The 10,154-nt window shown below is 46.8% G+C and overlaps 1 protein-coding gene across 1 annotated transcript; it reads left to right on the top strand.

The window, feature by feature from the left end:
* Positions 1-5,607: 5,607 nt before the first annotated feature.
* Positions 5,608-6,529, top strand: TMEM174 (transmembrane protein 174). Its single transcript, XM_019982762.1, has 2 exons — positions 5,608-6,233; positions 6,424-6,529. The coding sequence occupies exons 1-2, from the start codon at positions 5,608-5,610 to the stop codon at positions 6,527-6,529; spliced, it is 732 nt and encodes a 243-aa protein (XP_019838321.1).
* Positions 6,530-10,154: the final 3,625 nt, after the last annotated feature.

Here is a 10,154-nt window from a genome sequence, read left to right as displayed (position 1 = left end):
TGTTTTTCAGTCACTCAGTCGTGTCTGACTCTTTGCAACCCCATGGACTGTAGCACGCCAGTCTTCCACGTCCTTCACCATCTCCTGGAGCTTGTTCAAACTCATGTCCATTGACTAGGTAATGACATCCAGCCATCTCATTCTCTCTTACCCCTGCTCCTCCGGCCTTCAATCTTTCCCAGGGTCTTTTCTAATGAGTCAGTTCTTTGCATCAGGTGGCCAAAGTATTGGAGATTCCGCTTCAGTATCCGTCCTTCCAATGAATATTCAAGACTGATTTCTTTTAGGATTGACTGGTTTGATATCCTTGAAGTCCAAGGAACTCTCAAGAGTTTTTTCCAACACCACAATTCAAAAGCATTAGTTCTTTGGTGTTCAGCCTTTTTTATGGTCCAACTCTCACATCCATACATGACTACTGGAAAAACCATAGCTTTGACTAGACGGACCTTTGCCCATCGGTGGGTAGGCACCAGTCCTAGGAACTCTTGGACCCCAACTCTGCCTACCAGCAAGGGGACACTGGCTTCAGGGCCACTGCAGGACACAGCTAACACGCCAGTGGGCCAGCGCCAGCCCAGAACCCCTTCAGTCCTGGCTCTGCCCACCAGCAGGCCAATTCTAGCCTCTAGGACAACTCAGGTCCCAGCCCCACCCACAGGCAGGGCAACACCAGCTTAGAGACACCTTGGACTCCTCAACCAGCCATCTTGGGATACAGTCCCTCTCACAAGGGGGTCAATACCAGCTTTGGGACAACCTGGAACCCACAGCCAGCTGTGTCAGGAACTGGCCACACCCACCAATAGGCTGTCACTAGATCTGGAAATCCTGGTCCCACAGTTACCCACCCCAGAACCTGGCTCTGCCCACTAGTGAACCAAACTAGCCCTGGCATCCCCTAGAGTTCCATAGCAAATTGCCTTGCATTCTGGCCCCCCTAACCAGCAGCCAACCACTTCCACACAAACCAGAGCCTGGCAACCAACCAGACTGAATGCCAGCCACACCTACCAGACTGGCTACGGCAGCCAGCCACCACCAGAGGAAGACCCAGGCAGCCCACACACGGGGAACCCCTGGAGTATGTAGCTTTGGGGACCAGAGAGGAGTGCAGTCCTGGGATACATAGTGCATTTCTTACAAAAGATCACTTCTCCAATGTTGGGAAATATATTCAATGGAGTGCAGTCCTGGGATACATAGTGCATTTCTTACAAAAGATCACTTCTCCAATGTTGGGAAATATATTCAATCTACCAGATATGTAGAAATTAAAAGCAAAAGAATATTTTCCAAGTCAAGGAACAAGCTAAAACCCCAGAAGAAGAACTAGGTAAAGTGGATTTACTCAATAAAAGTTCAAGGTAATGATCATAAAGATGATCACAGAACTTGGGAGAAGAATGGATGAACCCAGTGAGAAGGGTTACAGGGCATTAGAAGGGATAAAGGAGAATCAAACAGAGCCCAAAAATACAATGACTGAAATGAAAAACACATTAGACGGAGCCAACATTAGATTAAATGATACAGAGGAATGGATTAGCAAGCTAGAAGAAGTGCAGTTGATGGAAAACACAGAAAAAAGAACAAAAAGAAATAAGGACAGTTTAAGAGACTTCTGAGACAAACATCAAACATATTAACATTTACATTATAGGGGTCCCAGAATGAGAAACAAGACAGAAAGGAGCAGAGAATTTATTTGAAAACATCATATCTTTAGGAGAAAACATACAACACTCTTTGACATAAATTATAGCAATAGCTTTTTTGAATCTCTCTCCTAAGGCAAAAGAAACAAAAATAAACAAATGGGACTTAAAAGCTTTTGCACAGCAAAGGAAACCATTGACAAAATAAAAAGACAACCTACTGAATGGGAGGAAATATTTGTAAATCATATGACCGATAAGGAGTTATTATCCAAAATATATAAGTAGCTCATACAACTGAATACAAAAAACCCTGACCTAATAGAAAAATGAAGAGAAGACCTAAATAGACATTTCCCCAAACTGCCACCTGGCCAACAATCACAGGGAAAGATGTTCAACTTTGCTAATCAGAGAAACGCAAATCAAAGCCACAATGAGACATCTCCTCACACCTGTCAGAACTGCTGCCATGAAAAAGAACACAAATAACATATGTTAGAATGTGGAGAAAACGGAATCCTCCTACGCTGTTTGTGGGAATGTAAATTGGTGCAGTATGGAGGTGCCTCAAAAAACTAAAAATAGCACTATAGTATGATCCAGCAATTCTGCCTCTGGGTATATATCCAAAGAAAATGAAAACAGTAATTCAAAAAGATACCTGCACCAAACAGAAGAAGACTCACAGACCCAGAAAACAAACTTATGATTACCAAAGAGGAAAGGTTGGGGGGCAATAAATTAGTAATATGGGGTGAACAAGTACAAACTTCTACATACAAAACAGATTCACTGTATAGCATGGGGAATACTATTCAATATCTTATAATAACCTATAGAGGAAAATCATCTGAAAAATACATGTAACTAAATCTCTTGCTATATACTGGAAACACAATATTGTAAATCAACTATACTTCAATGAAAAAGATAAATGCACCTCAGCTTTCACAGCAGCATTATTTACAGTAGCCAAGATATGGAAGTAGCTTAAGTGTCCAGGAACAGATCAATAGATAAAGAATATGAAATATATATATGTATATATATAATGGAATATTACTTAGCCATAAAAAGAATGAAAATTACCATTTGCAACAACACAAATGGAATCGGAGGGTATTATGCTTAGTAAAATAAGTCAGCCAAGAAATACAAATACTGTATGCTATCATTTATACGTGGAATTGAAAACAAATAAAGCAAATGAATGGAGCAAAACAGAAGCAGAAACAGACTTGTGGATATAAAGAACAAACCAGTAGCTACCAGCAGGGAGAGGGAATGGGGGAGGGACAAGACAGGGGTAGGGGATTAAGAGGTACAAAACACTATGTATTAAATAAAGAAGCCACAAGGATGGACTGTACAGCACAGGGAATGGAGCCAGTATTTTATAATAACTTTAGAGTATGGCACCCCACTCCAGTACTCTTGCCTGGAAAATCCCATGAATGGAGGAGCCTGGTAGGCTGCAGTCCATGGGGTTGCGAAGAGTCAGACACAACTGAAGCGAAGCAGCAGCAGCATCTATACAATTTTTAATCACTTTGTTGTAACCTAAAACTAATGCAATATTGTAAATCAACTACACCTCAATTTAAAAAAATGAAATAAAAAGAAAATACAGCTAGGATTTTCTTACCCGTGTGCTTAGGAAGCCCTTCTAGTTTTGAATTCAAGGGCTGTTTGGAGGAAGTTGATCTCTCTTGCCTACTCTTCCCATGTTTCCAGTTCTTATCGCTTCCCTTGTGGCTCAGCTTGTAAAGAATCTGCCTGCAATTCAGGTAGACCTGGGTTCGATCCCTGGGTTGGGAAGATCCCCTGGAGTATTCTGGCCTAGAGAATTCTATGGACAGTTCACAGGTTGCAAAGAGTTGGGCATGACTGAGCGACTTTCACTTTTCAGTTATCTTAATTACAAGTGGCTGTAGCTAAAGACAAATGGGAAACATGAACTGAAGGATTTAGAAGAACAATGTTTTCAGAGCCCAACTGTTAACTCAGGGGTTAAGCGCCTGAAAAGAATGTCAGGCTAGCTGACCAGAATTTTCATGATTAACGAGAAAAGCTGGCTGTCCTGGATCTCTGATCTAGCCCAGTGAGAAAAAGGGCAGACCACACCTACTGCAACAACGCTCCGTCCTTGCTGCTCTAGGACGCTTGCAGGGAGATACCTGAGAGGGTTATTTCCTTGCTTTCCCATCTGTTTGGCAGCAAAGCTGGTCACAAGCCTTGTCCTATGGCAGGGAGAGGTATTTTGGAGGGGAGAAAAGCCCCCTAGTTTCCCAGGAGCACTTGGGATTAATGTGGGGTTTCCAGAGATTCCTGATGATAAGAGCCACCTGGGGCATGTTCCCTCCCTTGGAAATGTTAGTTCTGTTGAGCTAAGGTGGGAACTCAGATGTTGCCAGTTAAAATAGTGGCCCAGGTGATTTTTATCATCAAGCAAGTTTGGGAAGCCCTACCATAGGGCAAGAGGACAACTCTTCCTGGACCTTGAGCTCATGCCTGCAAAAGGGAGCGGATATAATATTTAACCACTGAAGAGAGACATCTGTTTGGAGACAGGAACAGGGCTACAGTTACTGTTCCATGAAAGATGAAACCGGTGGGACTGGGCACTTCCCTGGCAGTCCAGGGCTTAAGACTCCATTCTTCCAATGCAAGGGGTGTTGGGTTCCATCCCTGGTTGGGGACCTAAGATCCCACAAGCCTCCTGGCCAAAACAACCAAAACATGAAACAGAAGTTACATTGTAACAAATGCAATAAAGATTTTAAAAAGGGTCCACATCAAAAAAAAATCTTTTGAAAGAATATCGATGGGGCTGTTCTTAAGTTCTGTAGTTACGAATGACAGATCACATCACGGAAGGGCAAGTTTTCTTCCCAAAATGAGCTTGGGTGTGGTTGCAAAAACACAGGAGGCTTGAAATGCAGCTATTTACTTCGCCATGGAAACCAAGGACTGTGCTGCCACCACTGAGCGAGGGTCTGAAGTGGGTGTCCCTGAGACCCCAGGTCATACCCGATTCTCTGCCGATGATGCAGTGCATGGAAAGGCTTCCAGGGTGTCTCTCCTCTCCCACAGCAGCAACTACTCCCCAGATGCTGACAGCAAAGGCACTTGGAGCTGGTCAGGGAAGAGCAGGACCTCAGGACTCTGCGAGACTTGCTGTGAAAGTTTGTCATTACAACTAGAGGTTCCTGAGGGGAGGAAAACAGACCATCCTCAAACAGGTCTCTGCTTATTTCTAGTGAGCTGACCCAGCAGGAAAGTTGGGGTAGATTCCTGAGCGTGTGGTGGACACATCTAGGGCATCTGTACAACCCAGCGCCCTGGAGGTCCTCTGCCATTTCTACAGTCTTGGTTTGGGCAGGGTGTGAACAGAGCTTCCCTGGTGGCTTAGCAGCAAAGAATCCACCTCCCAATGCCTGCCAATGCAGGAGACAAGGTTTCGATCCCTGGCTGGGGAAAATCCCCTGGAGAAGGAAAGGGCTATCTACTGCAGTAGTTTTGCCTGGGAAATCCCATGGACAGAGGCGCCTGACAGGCTACGGTCCATGAGATCACAAAGAGTTAGACACAACTTAGCAATTAACAATAAAACAGAGTCTTGGAGCAGCCCCTGACACATCTAAAAAAAGTACCTCCTGGCACATAAAATGTGCTCAGTAAAAACTTTCCGAATGAGTGAAAGAGAGAGTGCTTGTCATTGAATTGCAAATCAGAGGCCTCCAACTGTTAATAAAATTTATGAGAAAGCTTCAGGCTTCACTTCTCAGACCTTTATTCTTCTAAACAAAGTTCAGGCCTCTGAATGTTCTACTCTGTTAACCACAGAAGCCCAAAGTTCTTCCATAACTAACCTGAACCAGGGGCTCCTGGGCTCTGCTCTCAGGAGCTCTCACAAGCCCTCTGCCCTGGGGCAGGCAAGAGGACAATGGAGCAGGGCTGCAGCCGCATGGAGGACTTCCCTCTCAACGTGTTCTCGGTCACTCCATACACTCCCAGCACTGCCGACATCCAGGTGTCAGACGACGACAAGGCAGGGGCCACCTTGCTCTTCTCGGGCATCTTCCTGGGACTGGTGGGGGTCACATTCACCATCATGGGCTGGATCAAATACCAAGGGGTCTCCCACTTCGAATGGACCCAGCTCCTCGGGCCCATCCTGCTGTCGGTGGGGGTGACGTTCATCCTGATTGCCGTGTGCAAGTTCAAAATGCTGTCCTGCCAGTGGTGCAAAGAAAGTGAGGAGAGGCTCCCGGATCCGGAGCAGACGGCGGGAGGACAATCCTTTGTGTTCACTGGTATCAACCAACCCATCACCTTCCACGGCGCCACTGTGGTGCAGTATATCCCTCCTCCTTATGGCTCTCAAGAGCCTATGGGGATGAATACCACCTACCTGCAGCCAGTGGTGAGCCCATGTGGCCTCATACCCACTGGAGGGTTGGCGGCCACCATGCCAAGCCCCCCTCAGTACTATACCATCTACCCTCCGGAGAATGCTGCCTTTGTTGACGACCAGGACTACCCTTCCTTTGCGGACACTGCAGATGGCAGGTAGGGTGTGTGGAGTGCGGATGATCCCCTCCCTCCTGTGGGAGTCAGAATCTATGGCTGTGTTCCGTTTGCAAGGGAGGTGGTGGGAGACTGCGGATCTCTGTGTGGTCTGTTGCTGCGACGGTGGCATCGTTTTCGAGAGTCGTGCTGGGGGCTGTAAGGCATCTTGTCCTTTCTGCTTCCGTTTCAGGTCCAGCCCTGATGCTGAGCAGCTAGAAGAGACACCGCTGGGTGATGAGGACTCTGCCTGCTTCTCCCCTCCTCCGTATGAGGAGATATGCTCCCCTCCTCGATAGACTGTGAGGCTGAGGGCACAGCATTGTCATCATGTTGCTGACAGCTGAAGTGTTCTGTGCGCAGAGCTATCTAACCAGGAAGTCTTGACAGATACCATTTGGGGAGGGTGGGGCAGGGAGAAGTGGGAGGCTGAATCTCTCTGGTTGGTAAAAATTAGGCAGGGGTGGGGAAATGCCTTTCTGATAGAGCTAGAAATCCCCTGGATATGATTCAGGATCAGGAATTTCACCTGTTTATCCACCACCCATCCCTTTCCCACTGGGAGGCACTGGTGTCTTCATTTGAGCTCTAGCAGCCAAGGGAACCTGAGCAGGGCATGGCAACCCACTCCAGTCTACTTGCCTGGAGAATCCCATGGAGAGAGGAGCCCATGGCTACGGTCCATGGGATCGCAAAGAGTCAGACACGACTGAGCAACTGAGCACCGCAGAGTACAGCACAGCCAAGGGAAAATCACTGCTGCTGTGACTTTGGGAGTTTCCACAGCAGTGAGAGTAGGGGTGGGAAGGAAGCAGGGGACAGAAAACAGGCTCAAATGGAGATTTTCCAGCACCTGTTCTCAGCCCCTAAAGGGCATCTGCATGTTTGTAAGAACTTGATGGCCAGCTGGTGTCCCTGGAGGACTCCGGATATCTTAAAGTCTGCAAAGATAAATGAATTAAGTGGAATAAAAGAACATCTCCTGTTAGAATAGTATTAGATAGCTGGATTAAACACATGAAATAAATCATAATGGGACAATGAAATCAATAAATCCTTAAGTTATCACTGGGTCCCAGCAGTTCTTCAGCAACGTTGAAGCCCATCTACCCCAGGACAGGATCTGTGCTGGAACCAGGGGCCAACAGAACATGATCACTTCCCTTCACATGGATGAGATCTGTTAAATTAGAAGAGAGTTCCTGTGTCAACACCTGGAAACCATGAGTCATAGAAACAATCTTTATGGTTAAGAAAAGCTCATCTTCTTTATATAAAAAAAAAATCTTTGGTACCTTTAACTTCCAAGAATCTGAACTGACAGCTAGAACAGACTCACAGACTTTAGAAGAGACAGATAAAACCATCAGGGCTTAAAAGAAAGTATTTTCCATAGGCTAAAAGGACAGGCCATGTAAGGAAAGGGAAGCTCAAACCAAAGGAAGACAGGACATAGCAATCCTTTAGAGTCTGGGTACTGCATTTATATATGGAGTGATTTTTACTAATCTTGATCAGAAATATCTAGTTTTCCAAGGATATGATTAAAATAAGCTTGATATTATTATTGTGATTTGTACTCTTACAAATTTCATCTTAGGGATGAAATCTCTGTGTTTGAGGATTCATTTTCATGTTCACTGATAAAAGGTAATTGAAAGATATAATTCATTTTATAGAAACTAGCTTTATACTCAATGCATTCATGAACTGCTGGACTCCTGCCTGAGGACCATCAGTTCAGGGAGGACGTTTGGTGACAGGGACACAGTGGTGTCCCCGCCATCAATGCCTACAAACCTTCCTCCTCCTCCCTCCTCATCCTTGTTCACTGCACAACTTTTATTCCTGGATTTGGGTTCTGGCAAGTGACAAGGGTAGCTCAAAAGGGGAAGAGGTGTTTGGAAAGGATATCTGAGTGTGGAAGGCGGGAGGGCAGGATAGCCAGTTTGTTGTGGTGATGCTTGGAGTCTGATATGCAGGGAACCAGCCTTAGTGGGGCTTAGTTCCAGGCAGCAGACTCATTCAACACCAACTGCCCCAAGACAGAAAAAGTGCTAACACAGAGGAAATTTATGTTTTTAAAGACAGAGCATCAGAGCTGATGGCTCAAGGTGGGAGGTGGGGCTCCGAAAATAGGAATTCAGCACCTATTTGCTGAGCATCTCCTCTGTCTTCCCTCGGACTTCCCTTGTAGCTCAGTCAGTAAAGAATCTGCCTGCAATGCAGGAGACCTGGGTTCAGTTCCTGGGTGAGGAAAATCCCCTGGAGAAGGACATGGCAACCCACTCCAGTATTCTTGCCTGGAGAATCCCATGGACAGAGGAACCTGGCAGGCCCCAGTTCATGGGGTTGCAAGAGTCAGACATGACTTAGCAGACAATCTCATCTCATCATCTCCTCTGCGTCAGAATTGAGGCCATCAAGTGGGGATGTATCACTGAAAAAGCAAAGCCACAGAACAGGAGCTGTGGGTTTGCTCTGGTGAAGCCTCTAGAGAGGAAGACGGATACTGACTACTTATTCCTGGTCCCAGAACCATAAGAGGGGGACTTGGACTAGTCAGAAGGGTCATCAGGGCTTCCTTGCCGAAGTGAAGTCAGGACCACTGCCCTGTAGAACCCTGGGAGCACTGTTACACAGACAGCCATGCCATCAGACTCCTTGGACTTCTGGGGACTATGCTGGGAGCTAAAGGAACAATAGCTGATACTAGACAAAGAGGAGGAGGAGGGGGAGCCTGGCAAGACCGTGGAGTGGGGGGATGGTACCAGAGGGCGACTTGCAGGCTGTGTATACCTTTATATTTCACTGCTGCTACAGTTTCCAAACAGCTGCCGTCTAACACCCAGGAAATCATATTCACCAGCTCTCTGGCTTTGAAACAACCCCACCTTGCTCTCTTTCTGTCTTCATTTCGGGGTTGCCGGGATCAACATGATGGGAAGTCCACTGAGTGGCCCCTGGACTCACACCAGGTCTCTGGCCAGCAAGGACACACTCCTAGCAGAGTTGCAGGTTTATTGTCCGGATATCTGCCTTTCCTCATTCTCTCTCTCAGCATCTATCAGGGCTGAGTGGAAGATCACAACTGGGGACGGTGACTTGGGGTCTGCCTGGTCCCAGCTGTGATGGTGTGGAATGTGGCCCTGGCTGTAGGTACAGGCTGAAAGGTCTGGTGACCCAAGCAGAACCCACGGGGCCTTGTCAAACATCTTAGCCTATGTCTGCAGAACTACTAGGAAGTCGTTGAAGAGTTTTAATGAGGAGGGCGATGCGATCTGATTCTGAACACTTGCTGGTTAGAGCAAGACCCAGAGGTGTATACGGTGCGCTACTGACCTTGCTGGTGAAGTCCAGAGCACCGGGAGACGCCCTCTCCTCCACCCTCCGTCTTTGCTGGGGTGCCATGGCTGGGCAGCCTCTTCGATTTACATGTAATTCCAAACAAAGCTTGTCAATCAAAGGAGACAGGTTTTTAAGAACTAAATATTAACATCTCTCAGGAGTCAATTGGGGTTGGGGCTTTGGGCTTGACACACTGCTGACAGCTGGCAACCTTGACGCGGCAGGAAAGGACCGTTGGAGCTGGGAAGATGAGGCTCAGGCACCAAAGGGAAGAGGTTTTCGAAAAGCTCTTAGGCTTCTTTCTCCGCTCGGGCCAAGGTCTCTGCTGCAGTGTGGGTCTCGTCCACTTCCTCCTGCCGGGCCCTGGGAGGTGAGTGTCTTTTGGAGACTGCCATCAGTTACCCTCTTGTTTCACTGAACCAGGCACGGGTGTAAGTTTCAAATGCATGAAGTGGTTCTGCTCCAAAACAGCTTTTTAAATGCTCACCCCACATTTTGGGGGTCGGGTGGGGTGGGAGGTACAGTATAAAAATAAACTAATTGTTTGTGATGAGCTGGCCTTGGGTACATGTCTTC

This window comes from Bos indicus, chromosome 20 (genome assembly GCF_029378745.1).
Source record: "Bos indicus isolate NIAB-ARS_2022 breed Sahiwal x Tharparkar chromosome 20, NIAB-ARS_B.indTharparkar_mat_pri_1.0, whole genome shotgun sequence".
Classification (NCBI taxonomy): Eukaryota; Metazoa; Chordata; class Mammalia; order Artiodactyla; family Bovidae; genus Bos; species Bos indicus.
The sequence above is the reverse complement of the archived record's forward strand: the minus strand, read 5'-3'. Positions and strand labels throughout refer to the sequence as shown.

Coding starts and splice junctions, on each gene's coding strand:
- TMEM174 (XM_019982762.1), top strand. CDS start 5,608: ATGGAGCAGGGCTGCAGCCGCATGGAGGACTTCCCTCTCAACGTGTTC. Junction 6,234..6,423: donor GCGGACACTGCAGATGGCAG/GTAGGGTGTGTG, acceptor CTTCCGTTTCAG/GTCCAGCCCTGATGCTGAGC.